Here is a 17,645-nt window from a genome sequence, read left to right on the forward strand (position 1 = left end):
AAAGATTTAAGCATAGCACCATGGGTAATTCATGGCCAAGAGGACTCTGTAATTCTAGCAGTTTCTAGACCACACTACAGCATTTTGTGTTGTGGTGAAATGACTGGAACCAAAGAGCCAACTGGATTCTGGGCATCCATCACCTCATAAATGCAGCCCTAATAATTACAATGTTTGCTGGAACACCATATTTCAGTTATTCGGTTTGTGAACTAAGAAGTCGAAACTGCCTTTTGGGCCTGGAAAAAGACTGCAAAGCCTCTGGGGTGGTATTTTGTAATTACCATGGTGCACTAGTATTTAATGAGGGACAGAAGACATGAGGCTTTCCCTCCCTGGAACTCTTGGCCTGGAGCAAAGCAATAAAACTGCACATTTCTGCTGAGCTGCCCCTGTTGAATGTGCTGCTGGAGCCTCCCATCCCAGTCTGAGCAGGCAATTAAAGCCTGCGAAGCTGGATAAAAAATCAAGCATGGCAGTGGTTGGAGAGGGATGAGTTTCCCCCACTGTGAAAGGCAATTAGCTGTAAATTGTACTTAAAGAGTTTAATAGCACAATATGCAGCTCATCTTCCCTTTGCCTGGGTGTTTATACCTGAAAAATAGATTTTGATGTTGTTGTTTATTTACTGTTCTGGAAATACCTTCATCAACAAATTCTCTTCAGAGAATGATATGACAGTTGGGTGATGTGTCAAATCAGCAGGTATTTACTGCTGATGATGCAGGAGTTGGCCTAGGCAGAATGGCAGGTTGATTACACAGAAGAATTTTCTCTTTCCTTCCCATTTCATATTGAATGCTTTGCTTTTTGTGGTGCTTGCTTTGTGCCACAGCCCGTGGGGACTCTTTTATGCTGTAATTTCCTAACTTCTGTGTTAAGTGACAGAGAAGTGCAAGGGTATAAAGTCTTGGATATAAAACCATCCCCACACCTCACACTAGTGAGAGTGAAGAAATAAGTAAAATAAATAGCTGTTTTTGAAGTGATTGCAAAGGCCTTCAATTATCCCTTTGCCATGCTGGAAGTGTTCTTCATAGGGAGTTTAGATTTTAGTAGTTTATGGCATACCTTCCCATTCAACCATTTAAAATGTTGACTTTGAGTGACCACTGACCTGGAGGAAGGAGATGTTGAATTAATAAAATTAATATTATCATTTGGGCTTCCACTTCCAGATTGCTGCCAATACCAAGCAGATTTTTTGGACCTAAAAGTCATACATTGAACTGAGACTAGAAGGAGGAGCAGGAAAGACTTGGAATCACCTCTGATCACTACTGGCTTGTCCTACTATTTTAATACTTTGTACATCAGAATTCTTCTAATATAACTCATGACTTGCATGAAGATGAAAATGTTATTCCTATTCCCTTCAAATTAAACATTTAGAGCTGCAAATGGTGTCTTTTGCATTTGTAAATTTTATCTTGTTAATATTTATAAATCCTTCAACAAAACAGACCTGCACATAAGGCATTAATGTAGGTTTTATATTTCCTTACCGAGTGCCTTAATATACTGAATACAAAATCCGAGTTAGAATATGCAGTAAAAAAACCCATTAGCTTTTACTACATGCAAAAGGAACAAAATAATTACAATGTGATGTGTTTATTAATCTTCTGAAATTCACTGTTTTCCTTCTGTTGTTTGGAAAATACGAACTAAACAGTACAGTGGTTCTGACTCTCATCAGTCAGGATTCCCAGCTGGTGGCTGATAACAACCATTGCAGTTCCAGTGGAACTGTGAAGGTCTTTAAAAGTGTTGGACATTGCTGAATGCATTTACTGTGGGTTTTTGTCTCATTTTCCAGAGTTTCTGCCTTTATTTAATTTCCTTTCCTTCAGCAGGTTCACACCTATTTCATTATTCACCTGTTTATCAAGAGCAAATCTGAAACAAACCATATTGGAAAAAAACAGCTGAATAATGCTGCTAATAATGATCGTCTTGGGATCTCATGCCCTAAAAATCTTGTTTATCCATATGTATATTCATAAAACCAGAATACTCTCTCTGTTTCAGGATAAGGCAAGGTCCCTACAAATGTTCAAACTTTTTGTTCAGGGAAGGCTTTGAGAAAGCTGCTGTGTTTTTCCTCATACTGCAGCAGGATGATTTCAACACAGATCTGTCTGTGAAAACGAAAGGTCCTCATTTCATCATTGTGTCAGCGACTGTACTGTGCTCTCTTGCCAGCAGGAGGAAGTTCTAGCAAGCCGCATCTGAGAGATTTGGGGAGAAACATTTCCCAAAGAAAATACTGATAGACTTTTAATTTTCTAAACCAGCATGTCAGCAAAATGCATGGTGTGTCACCAGATCTTCAGTTCTCTCTGGTGGGAAAATGACAGCTTCATCACGAGACCCTTCAAAGTCCAACAGTGCCCAAAATTGGCATCAGGAAAGGTCTGGCTCTTTGTGCACACTGACCTAAATGCTCTTTCGCAGTGTCAGGTGAAATAATAACCAGTCTGCTTGGCTTCAGGTTTTTAATGCAAAGTGCCAGGTTTACATGAACAGAAAGCAGCAGAGACAGACATGCCTCTCAAAATGCAATTGTTTCCTCTTTCATCAAGCAAAGGTGGTTAAGTTTTATCTCCTATGTTCTTATAGGAGCTAGGTATAAATACTGAGCTATTTCAGTAGAGTCTTTGTTCCAGCAGCTGTCTCAAACCTCTCAGGTTATTCTGCTTACTATCAGCTCTGTGGTGTTTTTATCCTGCATGAGGAATTATGGCACCGTGTTGCTTGCTTCAACCTGAAAGGTCACTTGGATTATTTATACTGCAGCCTTTCCATGCTGCAAACCAAAATTGTACATCCATGTTGAGTTTTTTATTGGAAATCATAATCTTTATCTATTTTTTATTGGGAAAACCGTATTATTTTGTACCATTTAAATAGAATTAGATGAAGAGATTATTTCCCCCAGCAAACTTCCACTCATTTTTGAGATTGCTTTCTACTTACAGGACTTTAGATTTACAGCTTTTTAGGAACGGTTCCCAAGAGCTGCACACAATTTTTGGGTTTATACCTGATAGATGTTGTGCTTTAGCCATAAATAGAGCAATAATGGTAAAGATCAGCATCTTCCCCCCTTGCCATGTCAGGCAGTGGGAGCTGTGGCAGCTGCTGAGCAGGCTACACCCTTGGAGCTGATGTGCCTGTTGTTTGAGCCCATGGAATATTAGTGTTGTTTTCAAACTGGCTGCAGTAGCTGAGCTTTGAGCACAACAAATTGAATGGATCAGGTTTATATAACTGTTGCATTGACAGCACAGCAGAGAGAGTCTGGGTGGCTTGGTTCTAATAAACCCACTAGGGTCCAAAAAGAATGATGCAGAGAAGAAAAACTTTCAAAACATGGGTATTGCATCAACTAACAGAGTATACTTAAAATAAAAATTATATCTTAAATTCTTTTACCAGAGCAGCCAGGAAGACTTAATTTCAGCCTCATGCTCATTTTTGTCTGGCCTCTTGATGCGGGTACATCTGACCACACTTCATTAGGAGCGAGCCAAGAGGAGATGCTTTTTGTGCCTTTGTCTTTCACCCAGAGAGAAACGTCCTAATGGCTTTGGTAAATAGATTAAATTGTGTTTTGAATGGTGCAGACTTGGAACATTCAGTGTGTTTCCGGGTGCTTCCCTCACAGAGCCTGACTTGCTCCAGGCATTTGTTCCCCATCTGGGATTTTGCCAAGCTCCTCTCCTCTAGCAGAGCTGTTCAGAGCTCTGGCTGTGGTTACCAGACATCCAGACAGCCTGGTTAGCTGCTTTTTAGCTATAAATTCTGCTGCTTCTCCTCTCGTGCAAAGTCAGATCTTGTCTGCTTCCTTCACAAACACAGAGGACTGTCACCTCCGAGGGAGATGCTGTTCTGCCAGCTGCAGCTGTACATGAGTCAGCATGTTGTGGGAACATAAATGCAAAGATGTCTTCTCCAAAAAAAACCCTCCTGAATTTTTTTGCTGTTCCTATCTCCTGCTTGAAGATGAGCTCATGTAATGCTTTCTGTGGAGTTGGAGTGTGTGAGGGCATGGGCATGTGGAGCCCTCTTAGTACAGAGCTGAGTTTTATAAGGAAAACTGTGTTCTGGGTGGAGAAAATCTGGCATGCACTTGGAATCAGTCTGAGTAAAGAATAATTCCTGAGATTTTTCTATGGTGACTTTCTTAGTATGATAAAATTCATCACAGGCAAGAAGTTATTTTTATTTGAAAAGTTTGCAGAAGTGTCTGGGCTTTATTTGGTTTAAAATAATTAATCCTTCATTTTTAGAAGTGAAATAATTGAAGGGTGTATGTGTCATCACCACTGTAGCTTTATGCCATCGACAGCATATGCAGGGATTTTCAACAGATTTCTGCTCTAAAGTGTATCTTTAATTCTGCATGGAATATTGTTGCAGTCAGTGCCTGTAGGGCTTGAATTCAGCATGCTTCATTTTGAATCTTTGGGGCTCTTTTTCACTCTACTTATATTTGTTTGCATTGTAGAGAGGGTAAATACAGGTCTGTGGACAGACAGGTTTTTGTCAGAGCTCTCAAGGGTGTATTTTAGGGGAGGTGTAGATGAAGGCCAGCCCTGAATATTCTGTCACAGCGTGGAGGCATCACCTTTCCTCATTGTTAATGGTGCCTCTTCCTTTCAACAATCCTAAACTGGAACTTGCTCCCATAACAGAGAGCTGTGCTGCTACTCTGGTGTGTGTCAGTGTGAGTGCTTTCTTCAGACCTAACCAAACCCCAAATCCCACCTCTCAGCCCTGTGTCATTGAATGATAATTGCAGGAACCGTAAACTCCTTCTCTCTTGGGAACAGTTCCATTGGTGCCACTGGCAGTATCCATTTGAGGAAAAAAAATCAGAGTTTTGGATTGTCTATCAGATGATCTTTCCACATTGTTCAAAATGTACTTGTTTGCTGGGAATTTCAAAAAGAAACCATTGGAAATAACTCCAGCTTGGACTGTTTGGCTGTTCATTCCTTCTTGGTTATGGGGGTGGCTTTGGGACAGTAGAAAAAGGGATGTTTTGAGTATTTTTCCATTGGTGCAAGCTATTTTGATGACTAAAAAACCCCACACCACAACAAATGCCTTCCTCTATCAATACCATCATCCCCAATAGCTAGAGTATGCTGTAAGTAGATAGTTAATAAAAAATGAATGTAAGAAAACATCATTAAACAACTTCAGGACAGGCTCTGCTGGCTTTGTAAGCACGCTGAAAGCAAAATGAATTATCTCATTTCTGTTGAGCACAGACAGTTACTTTGTCTAGGCTGTATGGAAATAGAACCATGTACAGTAAATTCACGAATACAAGCCGCTCCTGAGTATAAGCCACATTTCCGGTGTGGGAGCAAAATTTTAGTCAAAATGGTGCGGCTTGTACTCGTGAAACTACTGTAAATAAAGATGCATCTTTGCTGCCAGTTTTAATTACTTGTTGAAACTCATTGTGGTGGGTAACAAAAGCCTGTGGAGTGATGTGTGAGAGAAGTTCCTGGAGTGGTTATAGAGCAAGCAACTGATACAGTTTGGACACACTCCACTGCTTGGGGAATTATTTTAGTACATTTTGTGCTCATCTCCCTGTAAAAACCAAACGATTTTGCTTTGTCAGTTGAGACTATCAAATACAGAGTTGCAAGATTAGAAGTTCTTAATTTCTCTGATTGTGGTGGTATTTTTGGTAGGAAGAAAAATACTTGGTAAACCAAGTATGGCTTAATTTCTTGAGATTAAATTTTAAACCGATTGAGCAATACTTCACATTTCAATTACAGTAAATTCACGAATACAAGCCGCACTGAGTATAAGCTGCATCTCTGGGTGTTGGCAAATATTTCGGTTTTTGTCCATAAATAAGCCGCACCCGAATATAAGCCGCTCTGTCGTTCGCAGCGAGGACCTGCGTGCAACAAAGTTGCCAATTAGTAACAGAACCGCGGGAGGGCGGGGTTTACTGGCTGAGCTAAGGCTGTGCAGGCTCGGCCTGCTCGGGGCTGCCGACGGGGCCAGGTAGCCCAGCCCGGCGCTGCTGCTCGGGGCCGGCTGCCGCTGCCACTGGGCTCGGGGCCGCCTGCCACTGCCACTGGGCTCGGGGCTGGCCGCCGCCGCTGCTGCCACTGGGTTCGGGGCCGGCCGCTGCTCAGCGCCACCCGCCGCTGCCACTGGGCTCGGGGCCGGCCACTGCTGCCACTGGGCTCGGTCACCCCGGGCCGGCACTGCCCCGCAGTGGCATGCAGGGACGGAGCTTCCCCTGCTCCTACAGCAGCGGCAGCGGGCGGGGACGGAGCTTTCCTGTGCCCATGGCGCCGGCGGCAGGCGGGGACAGAGCTTTCCTGCTCCTGCCGCGGCAGCGGCGGGCCAGGATGGAGCCTGCCTGCTCCTGCCGCGGCGGGCGGGGACAGAGCACCCCGCCTCCTCCCCGAGCCTTGGCAATGGCTGCGTGGGGCTCCCGTCAGCTCCCCGAGCCGTGGCAATGGTGGCACGGGCTCCCCCCCCCCCCCCCCCCGGGCCGCGGCAATGGCGGCGTGGGACCCCCCGTCTCTCCCCTGGGCTGCGGCAGAGGAGGAAAGAGAGCTCTCCCGCCTCTCTCCCCGCCCCCCGTGCTGCCTGCAGGAAGCCAGGGCAACAGAGTAACACTGTAACAATCGCGAAATGCCGGCTTTTACTGGCAGGTGCTTGGCTCGGCGCCCTGGCTGGCACGTCTGGGGTTGTAAATGTCAGAAAATTATTCACATATTAGCCGCCCCCGAGTATTAGCTGCACTTCCAGGTTTCCACCAAAATTTTTGTCAAATTGCTGCGGCTTGTATTCGTGAAATTACTGTAATTTGCAATTCATAATTTAAACGAAAGATGGCATAACATCCAAGCTGGTGATCCAATCAAGGAAATTGAACAGTTTTCCAACACTTCTTGTTGAGCTGCAGTTATCTTCATTTGTCTTATGTCTCTAGCAAGCCAGAATTCTCTTCCTAGAATTAGTGGGGGTTTTAGTTGATAACTAAACACGGAAGTGCTTGTCCTCCACTGTTTCCTTCATTGCAATGGGATTGCAAAGCTCAGTGTGATCATTTTGTGATAGAGCTTCGGGCCCAAAGTAATGCTCATGGTGACTGTGATGGGGGTTTGATACTATATAATATTCTCTATGGCCCTCTGGGACTGTAAATGTATTACAGGGGCCTGCTCCCTGGGCATCACATTTGGGTGATGTTCTCTGACACTGCTGTAGAATTCACAGGGGAGAATCAGAAGACTGAAATTTATCCTCGTGGTTGTTCAAGAACTAAATACTTGCAGCATCTGGGAAGGGCTTTGGTGACCAGGTGTCTTAGGTTGTGTCACCTCTTTGGTTTCCCCTGTTATGCTGTCTTACCCATAGCCAAGTTTGCACCTAAAGCTTAGTTTAACTTTGGTTTGGGATAGGAGCTCAGGTCCACAGGCCATAAAATGTTGTTCATACTAGAAACCCCGAGGGCTCTGGATGGCTCCCCCTCTCTGAAACAGCCTGTTCCGTCTTCAGCTGTGCTGTCAGCTCCTGCCAGATTCATGAGCATGGGAAGCTTTCCGCTGTGTTTTCCATAGAACAGCCCTGGCTGGAACTGCATCCCTCCTCTCCATCATCCTCTGCCTGTGGTGGGTGGTACCAGGAACTGGCCATGCTCTGCCCTCAGTCACCCCTCTGCAATCCCATCAATAAAATAAAGTGTTTCTTGTAATTCACGTTCCTGGCCTCTCAGCAAACAGAGCTTTGAGCCCACCAGGATAAATTCTACCCTAGAGAAGGAGGAAATCTCTCTGGTCAGATAACATGAAATATTTGCAATGCATTCTTTGTCTCTTTTATTGCCTCAGGGTAGTTTTATTTGCCCAGATACAAACTGTGAGTTCATAGCATGGGCACCTAAACTGGTGGGTGAGGGGAGGAAACAACATGTGATGCTAAAGCAAATGAATTCACATTTCAAATTGCTTCCCATTCCTAATCTCCAGATTGGTTAGCAGCTTTTCCTAGGACACCTGGGGTGGTTCTAGTTGTAAATTAACTGTTTGCATTTGAAAGGATATCTACCCTTAATTGTACCATGTAATTAATTAACATAATGGATTTTCATTTTCTTTTTGTCTAAGATTTTGATGACACAATTCATTAAATGTTTTCTTTGACAGGACAGGTCAATCAAAAGTTAAAAGCAGATTTTCACTTCAGTGAATTTTCACTACAGTGCTGTAGTTTATTGCAAAATAACATTTCTGTTTAGGGTGTGAGAAATGTGTTTTCTTTTGCCATTTTTGCCTTTTGAAGGCAGTGATTTAAAATATACTTTGATTTATGTATAGGTACAATACCCCACACTTTGTAGGGCAAGTGGTGGTTGGTGGTATGTGGAAATACCCCTTCAGAGGAGGTAAAAGGAGGGTGGGTCAGACTGCTATGTCTGTGTGCCACTCAGTGAAACCATTCTGCTGTCCCCTTAAGGCAAGAGGGACCCCTTGCTTTTTGTCCAGGCTCAAAATAATGACTGCAATAAGTAACAATTTTAAAAGATGAAAATTCAGCACCCTGATATCTTTAGTCAGTATGCAGTTGTGCCAAAGTATAACTCTCATTATGAAATTCAGGTGTTATGCATTTCCAAAAGGAAACAAAATATGTCCTGTTCGTCTGTGAGCAAAGATCTGCTGTGCATACTTGTGCAAATTTCCTTTGTTGGTATTTTGCTAATGATGCCTAGGAGAGATTTAAGGCAAATCTGGGTGTTCCCCACAGATCTGACACTGGGAACACACATTTCTTCGTCCATTTAACATATTGACAAATGTGGTTAGTTATCTGCACCAAAGAGCTGGAAAAACGGGTTTTCCTGCTCCTTTTTCCCCTTACCACACTGTGTAGGTCAGAGTGATAGAGAAGACCATGTGAAGGTGTCACATATGCATCTCTGTGCTCTGGACTGGCACACTCAGCAAGACTGGTGCCAAACAGCAAATCCCAGTCTCCTTAGCTTGGATTGATCACTCTGTAGTAATAAGCGTCTTGCCTTTCAGTCCCTGACGCATTGCATGTAAAATGCAGCAGTGCCATTTAGATTTTGTACTTTCTGATCACTTCTTCCCTCTGGTTTAACAGTGGATGGAAAGATAAGGCAATGTTATCCTACCCTTTTATATCTCACCTCTTTTTCCAAGTTTAGAGGTATGGACAGTTGGAGTATTTTCAGGTTATGATTGGGATTGGGAGCTGGCTGGAGCAGTCAGTGGGACAGTGGGCAAACATTAGTGCCCTGTCTCAGCCCAGTGAGCACACACTGGTGCTCTGTCTCAGCCCTGCTGTGCCCAGAGCTTGGGCAAGATGGTCAGAGGTGTCCTATCTTCCTGTGAAAGCAGTCTGAGCTGCCCAGCCTTTTTTCTGAGAGTTCAGCACTCATAGAGTTCCATAGAAAGGGCACTGGAACTTGCTCTGCTGCCCTCCAGGCTCCAGTCAGGAAACAGGAACAAAAATACTCCTTTTTTTATGCTCTTCATTCCACCACACGTTGATGTGGAGTGTTTCTCCGAGGTGTATTGTTCTTGCTTCCACTCCTGGTTTTTGTTTGCACCAGTCTAGTTTCTGTTCCCTATAAGGATTACCATTAAAGAGTTCAACATTTGTTGTTACTTTCAGCTAGGATTGAGTTTTTGTAGTTCTTGAGTGTGGTCCATGGACCAAAGTCAATGAGTGGAGGCTGAGCTCTGTTAGCACAGTGGTGTCACACACACACAGCTGCTGCCTGTTCTATGTTTGTAGATGGTAACCTTAGCCCAGAACTCATTTTGCTGCATGATCACTGCTGGGGAATGTGGCTTTGTTGGTTTGGATTTCCATGGTGACCACCCTTTGCACTCTACAGATGGCTTCAGCAGAAGTCCTCTGTTGCACTGTGTGCAAAGGGACACTGGTGGTGGCACAGTCACCTGCAGGATCAACTGAAGGAGGTGCAATGTAAAATATTCCTACATTTTAGTCAAGTTTTCTATCTGAGTACTACAGTGCATCTCAGTATTGATAGATTTGACAAAATGGGAGTACAGATAAATATTTTTCTTGATTTAAAAGTAGTTGCATTGCACAGTCATGCACTAATACAGAAACCATGAAAATATTTTCATTAAAGGCCTTTAAATCTAACTTTATTAGGTAAACAATAAGACGTCCTTTATAACATTCTTCTTACCCATATGTTTAAATATGCAGTTAGTGAAAAAGTGATTTCTTTACCTTAAAATTGGATTTTGTGGGGTTTTTTAAATTATTATTTATAAATGGGAATTGCAGTGATGCTTTTCATTTTACTGACAATTTAAACCTGGTGGTTGCTATCAAACAACTGTAACACAGTGTGAACTTCAAATAGAAAAATTCCTTGGTTTCAAATGGTGCTTGCAGAAAGGCACTCATGGAAAATACGTCCTTCTGCATGGCACTCACTGCACACGTGATCTCTGGGAGCAGCACATTATCCCAAGCCAGATGTCACAAATGCTGCTGGAGAGACAATTCTGTCCAGAATCTAAAGCAGCAACATTCTAGTATCTACTTTTATGCTGAATAGTACAGTAATTTCACGAATACAAGCCGCACCAATTTGACTAAGTTTTTACTCCTAAACCGGAAATGCGGCTAATAATCAGGAGCGGCTAATATGTGAATAATTTTCTGACATTTACAACCTCAGAAGTGCCTGCCAGAGTGGCGACCCGAGCAGCGGCAAAGTCGGCATTTTGCGATTGTTACAAATCGCTACTCTGTTGCACCGCGGGTGGAGCCTGGCTGCCTGCAGGCAGCACGGGGGGTGGGGAGAGAGGAGGGAGAGGTCTTTCCTTCCGTCCTCTGCCGCAGCCCGGGGAAGAGACGGGGGGGCCCCGCGCCGCCATTGCCGCGGCCTGGGGAGGAGAGGGGGGACCCGGGTCGCCCCTGCCGCGGCTCTGGGAGGCGGTGGGGAACCCGAGCCGCCCCTGCCGCAGCCTGGGGAGGAGGGGGGGGACCCGGGCCGCCATTGCCGCGGCTCGGGGGGACGGCGGGGAAGCTCCGTCCCCGCCCGCCGCCGCCGCCGCGGGAGCGGGGGGGGCTCCGTCCCTGCCTGCCACCACAGGGCAGCGCCGGGCCGTGGTGACCGAGCCCAGTGGCAGCGGCGGCTGGCCTACAGTGGCCCCGCCGAGTGGCAGCGCCGGGCTGGGCTACCTGGCCCCATCAGCAGCCCCTAGCGGGCCGAGCCTGCACAGCCCGAGCCGAGCCAGTAAACCCTGCCCTGCAGCCGTTCTGTTAGTATTTGGCAACTTTGTTGCACGCGGGTCCTCGCTGCGAACGACAGAGCGGCTTATACTCGGGTGCGGCTTATTTATGGACAAAAAACAAAATATTTGCCAACACCCAGAGATGCGGCTTATACTCAGTGCGGCTTGTATTCGTGAATTTACTGTAGTCATGTTCCCAAGCTTTGAGCCACAGTCTGTGGGGTTTGTAATTCTTTTCACATATGTGTTCATAAAAACACACAGTTCTGTATTTTTAGAAGTGGAAAATATTAGTAAAAAAAAAGTTAGAATGAGTCGTGTCTTTCTGCTTGATTTTAGTATGCACACTGAAGCTCACTCATCTCAGTAAATGTATTAATTGTTCAAATAAGGGGGAAAAAAACCCCAAAATATTAAACATCAAGTAAACATAATTGTGCTTTTCTTGGGGATGGAGAGCTTTTGAGATGTTGATGACATGAAGCATAACTAAACATTGTTAATCTCAGCTGTCATTAATCCCAAAGAAATGCATTTTGTAGAAAATACATTATTACTGCCAGGAAATGAAAGCAGGATAAAAAGAGGAAGCTCTGAAGAACCTTCTGGTATGGAATATTTTTTAAGCATGATTAGGGTTCAGGTGGTTTATACAGGGTTTTCAAGACCATTAACCCAATGTGTATTAGCTATCTGCATTATTTGTACCATCTCAATGTGTGTTTTCTGTCCAAATTCATTGCAAGGTATTTTATTCAGTAACAATTACTTTTATTATTGCTAAGTAACAGTCTGAAAGGGGGAGCCCATGGTTTCATCTTTCCCTCTATGAGGTCTGCTGGTTTAGAGCATCAGCATATGTTCCATCCATCCTGAGTTTCTCCATCCTGACCCCCAGGGGCTCGGTGTCCACCACCCTCACTCAGCAGTGGCACCAAACACAGTCACAGGAACCCAGTGACGTGGTGCTGCAAATGTGTAGGTGTGTCCTGGACTGTGGCAACTCTGGATTCCACAGAGAAGGTGCCACTCCCTGTGAGGAGAATAAAGGAGCCACCCTTGTACATATTTCACTCGGAAAGGACAAAGGAGTTTTATACATATAATGGCATCAGAAGAGTAATGATTGCCGTCACCTTGAATTCCTGGTACAGAGTCCTGTCTTTATTACCCTACAAATTCAGATTAGAGATTTCCCTTTCACTCCATCTGTGATTTCTGGTGAAGAGAGTGGCTTTCTTGGCTTTCATATGAACTTCTCTCTAAGCGTTTTCTCTGGCTCCTGGTTAGCCTCTGTACTGCTTTTGGGGGATTTCCAAACATCCAGCATCTGTTTGTCCATGGATTTATGAAAAGGAAATGTTTCCTCTTGAAGAAACATCTCTCAGTGCTGACTGACCTTTCTTGCAGCTTCTGCTCCTCAGGTATCGTTTCACTGCTAGGGTGAGTGGCAGCAACAGTGACAGCTGCAGAAAGGCATCTGTTAAATTCTTTTCAAAGGGAAGTACTTGGTATTTGTACCAAAAAAAACGTTCCGTGTGCCTGTGAATCTGTTAAGAGAAATTTTAAATATCTTGATAGTGTTACAATGAAATGTAGTTATCTGTAACTGATTAATTTTGTGGAAAACCAGAACTGTGCCTTGCTGTGAGCTGCAGTACGGGGAGCAGAGGCAGGGCCAGAGGATGAACACATCAGCTCAGAAGCAGTGTGAGCAGCATTTCAGAGCTGTGTGAGGGGCAAACCTAAATCACGTTCAAAACAGCTCTGCCTGATGTTACTTTCCTCAGTGTAGTTGCCGTGGATGTAAACAGTCAGGCAGTGTTCTAGTGCACGACTAATACAGTTCACAATAGTTTCTAGCACAAGTGAGGGCTTGAGGGATCAACTTCCAACTCTGAGGGACAAAACCAGGTCAGACTAGTGACAGCAGGGAATTTTCAGTCAGGAATCCTGGCTCTGGTATAATGGTTTGACTGCAGTCTAAGCCTCTTTAGGCATTGTTTTTCTCAGCACTGAGATTTTGTATATGTGCTTCGTAACTTGTTTTGGTTTGCAGGGTTGCCTGGTTTGCATGCTCCAGCCTTGGTAAATCAGTGTATTTTAGCATTTTGAAACCTTGTTATCATGTGGAATTCCATTTTTTGTTCCAAAATTGCTGCTCTTACCCAAATCTTCTAGCCAGTGTATGGAGAGACACTGCTGGAGAGCCTTTCTTTGGCAAGGTTCCTTTTGAGGGCCAACAACACACACTGATCTCTCCTCTCCCTCTGTAGAGCACAGCATCTTGTTTTGTGGGAGGGGATAAAGCAGTAGAACATGTAGATAGACCTGCAAGGCAACTGAGAGAAGTGACTCTAATTTTCCTCTGCTAGGGTTTATAATCTTTATGCTTCTATATTCCCATCATTCACACAGCAATAATCTTGTTTAGGTTTTGTGAAGATGAGGGGCTTTGAGATAGATGGATGAAAAGTACAACTTTGGGTCTCCAAACCCCTTGCCTTAAATAGACGTTGGATTTATTCTTTGGAGAGCAAAAAAGACCATTGTTTTCCCTACTCTGTAGCAACTGACAGCATAAAGCCTTTTCCCAGATGTGTTTGTTTATAGGTTTTATAAGTTCAGTTTTTAAAATGAGCTGAAGTTGTAGTTATTGTTTTTATGCTGATTTTTGTGTTTTGGCATTAAAAATGAAATAATCTAGTATACAGAGCCATGGAAAATGCAGAAATGTGTATGAGAGAAGATAAATCCACTTTGGGGGGACACAAAACTGCGATGAGTACAGGAGCATGTTAGCTTTTGAAGAATTCCCTGGCATACCTAAGAATTTCCATGAAATTCCAGGTCATGTGGGAACATTATGATACTTTGTATGGTTAGAGGATCAATTACTGTTAATGATAAATCTCGCAGTGCACTGAAAGAGAATAATGTGAAAGAGGATTGTGCTGTACATCCTTGAAGCTGATCTATCCTAATCTTTTTTACTGAATACTTGGCTTATATTAGGTGTACATGTAAGCATGGGTGGAGGGAGAGCACAAGAAACAGAATTCACCATGGGAGGCAGGAAGTGGAGGATCCACATGGGTTAGCATATTTTTTTTCATTAATATCCTCCCAAATCCCACTGTGAGAGGAATAATAGGTATTTTGACCTGTAGATGCAATTTACTGTACAATGCTGCATGGCTGTATTTATACTCTGCGGGAACAAAATTACTCCCTAGTAGTTTCTTCTGGGGTTTTTTTTTGTTTGGTTGGTTTTTTTGGGTTTTTTTTTGCCTGTGTAACCCTTTGCTTTTATTCAAGCAAAATGCAAGATAAATGCTTAATTTTCAGCCTTTTCAGATCTTGGAAATAATATTGTATTAAATGTGAATAAGTTGGAAATTACCCTTTAAGCAGGATCATAATTACTGTAGATTTAGATGATACATTGTACAAATTGCTGTGTGCTCATAATTACAAATTGAGTTTGTTGCACTCTGGTGGTTTATAAACTTTGTTTTAGCCATTAGCACATTAAATAGCAGAGATTTCTGTAAATTGCTGGATAAAACAAAATTTCAGTGTTGCGTTTAATCTAAGGTTTAATTATATTTCTGTATTAGAAAGAAAACAAGGTTAGCTTTAGCAGGGAGAGTTGAATGGTCTGAGGGAGTCTTTTACTGCTGAGATATTACTGTAGTTTGAAAGTGCTGTTTGTTGGGCACCTGGCTGGAAACGGCAGTGGTCAAAAGTGAATGAAGCAGCAGCTGCAGTGAGTGAGCTGCTTGTCACAATAACCTCTTCCTGTGGTCAGCCACCCTACTCACTTCACAATTATTTCCCTCAAACTTCTGGGCTGGTCTGCAGAGTGTAAAACCATGCTTTAAAATCTTTGTTTACTTCCTCTTCAGAGAGATTTCCCAATTCCTTCATTTTTACTTCAGTCAAGTTGATCTAATGGAGCAAAGATCACTTCGTGTTGTGCTGTTAGCTGTGCTCCAACAAATTGCTAGGAATAAGGACAGTAGGACATGAAAAGTTACTTTTTGACCTCCTTACACTGGTCTACATATTTATACAATATCTTAGCGGCAACTCTAATGCTAGTTAGGTGTCAAAATAGCAGCAGGAGGATAACAGAAAATATACATCCTGCTGGTCCTGCCAAAGCTTCCTATGCAAAGTGCAGATCAATAAATGTTATAGAAGCCCATGGTTGGCTCTGTATTGGCAGAAGAGCCTCTACTGCCACTGTCTTCTGGGCCCTGAAACTTCAGCTCTGTGTGTTCATCACCTCTGCCATCAGGATGGCAAAGTAATTTAGCTGCATGCCACCAAAAATTGTCCTAAAAAGTCACAGACTTAAGAGATCTCTGCTAAATCACCACCTGATACAGGGTGGATTGTGCGGTGTGGATTACAGTTACTGTTACCTGAGGGAAAATTGAATGTAACTATTGATTATTGTTGAATTAAAATGTTGAAACATTCACTAAAAATCCCTCTAAAAATAGCTGGAACAGTCTGCCTTGACTCAGAAACCGCAATGTTGTCTGCATAGTGCAGCAAGAATTTGTTTTTCTGTGTTTAATTCCCCCCGTTGGAATACATGTGAGATCTTAAACGTGTAGACGATTTGGGCATTTAATCTCTACTTTAAATTTTAATGACATATTCAAGCAAGAAGTGATCTAACAAAAACTTTGTACCAGAATGGTCGAAACTAAATTGAGAATTCTGGATGCTTGACATTGATGGGGGGAAAGCCATCTGTAACAATTATCCACACAGTGTTTGGAATGGGATGTATTCATATTGCTTGGTTGTTTGCTGGTCTAGCGTGGTCGTATCTGTAGAAGGAAGAGTGTGTTTGTAGTGGCTTCAGAAAAGTACATTCTTCAGAAAATTCTGTGCCTGCTTTTGAGGTCAGAGCTTTCCAGCCACCCTTTCCAGTATGTCTCCTTCACAGTCCACACTGAAACTGTCTGCACTTGGTTCCTAAATGGAAACTGGTTTCCAAAGGAGAAGTTGACTTTTGGGAACTGCTTGTGTCTGCTTTGGATTTGTCTCTGTTTACAAGTAGAGACGAAGCTTGACGCAGGAGGCACTGAATCAGGACCAGAAGAACGTGGGGTTGTTGTGGATCCCAGACCTGCGGGGAAGAGGCTGTCTGGATAACCACTACATGTTGAAAGCAGGCATTGCCGCCTAAATAGTCTCTGGATAGAGTCTTGCAGTTACATTCCTATGAAAACAGCCGATGTAGGTGTGTCCTTCCTTAACGTGTTTGAGTTTCACTGAAAGCTAGTTAAACCCAGGCTTGTTGGAATCTATGCCTAAGCTTCCTTAGGGAACTATGGAAAACGCACGTTCCATCTGTGCTTAAGGGGGATTTAACTAAAGTTGCCTCGATTCCTTTCAGCACTCTGAAAGACGTGATCAGCCCTCTTGGGATGTGTAAACACGAGATATGTCGTATACACAGCTTTGCGCCGTGCTCCTCCTTGCACCCGGCTCGCCTGAGCGACATTTTCAGTTCCTGACTAGTTTCCCCAAACTACAGAGATCGGCCAGCGGACCTTTGTTGTGTATTACAGGGTGTGAAGCTGTGGGGAGGGTGTTGCTGTTTTGTTGTCGGGGGACCGGGGACCTCTCGGGCCAGGCTACGGCCACGGTGCGGGGTGTGAGGGCTGCTGGCGTGAAGGGAGCCCTCGCAGCCGCGCTTTTCCCGGGAATCCCGCTCTCCACGCGTGCGCTCTGCCCGCTTCCCTGCCCCGTCGCCGCCGGCTGAGGGGAGCGGGCGCGGGGCGGGGCGGGGCGGCCCGAGGGGCGGCTATGGTGGCGCGGAGCTCTCCACCCGACACTACGGCCCGGCCATGTGGTGCCTGCACTGCAGCTCGGAGCGGACCCAGTCGCTGCTGGAGCTGGAGCTGGAGAGCTGGTGAGCGCTGCCGAGGGGTGCGGGGGTGGCCCCCGCGCCGCCGCCGCCGCACAAAGGGCTCCGCGCCGCCAACGCCGCCGCTACCCGGGCTTGCTGTGGGGCGGTGCGGGAGGATGGGATGGGGCGGTACTGCTGGCAGTGGGGGCACCCTGTTGTCCCTGGGGTTTGTCTCTGGGCATTATTCCCGGGATCGCCCCCGCGGTCCCTGGGGGTTGTCCCTGGGGTCATCCCCGCTGTCCCCGGGATGTCCCGGATCGGGAGCTTGTTGCCCGTGTCCCGGCGCGGGCCGAAGACAGGCGGAGGTTCTGTCTGCCCTGCAGGAGCCAAGGGTTAAATGATCTCCGTGGTTTAAGCGCAGCGTCCCAAGTGGCCTCGCTGCGCTGGCTGTGGGTGACAGGCAG

At 44.7% G+C, this 17,645-nt stretch overlaps 1 protein-coding gene across 14 annotated transcripts in view; it reads left to right on the forward strand.

Moving 5' to 3' along the window:
- The window catches only part of IQSEC1 (IQ motif and Sec7 domain ArfGEF 1), a 297,552-nt gene that overhangs the window by 219,102 nt on the left and 60,805 nt on the right, over window positions 1-17,645 (forward strand). Inside the window, exon 1 of one of the 14 annotated variants that reach the window (XM_033071505.1) lies at window positions 17,148-17,244. The exons of 12 other annotated variants lie outside the window; for them this stretch is intronic. In XM_033071505.1, coding sequence (XP_032927396.1) covers window positions 17,180-17,244 — 65 coding nt within the window. In that variant the 5' untranslated portion in view covers window positions 17,148-17,179. Of the gene's footprint in view, window positions 1-17,147; window positions 17,245-17,645 lie in introns of those variants that run through there. One more of the 14 variants, XM_033071509.2, reaches the window with a different exon arrangement.

The sequence above is a fragment of the Catharus ustulatus genome, chromosome 13, assembly GCF_009819885.2.
Source record: "Catharus ustulatus isolate bCatUst1 chromosome 13, bCatUst1.pri.v2, whole genome shotgun sequence".
NCBI classification, from domain to species: Eukaryota; Metazoa; Chordata; class Aves; order Passeriformes; family Turdidae; genus Catharus; species Catharus ustulatus.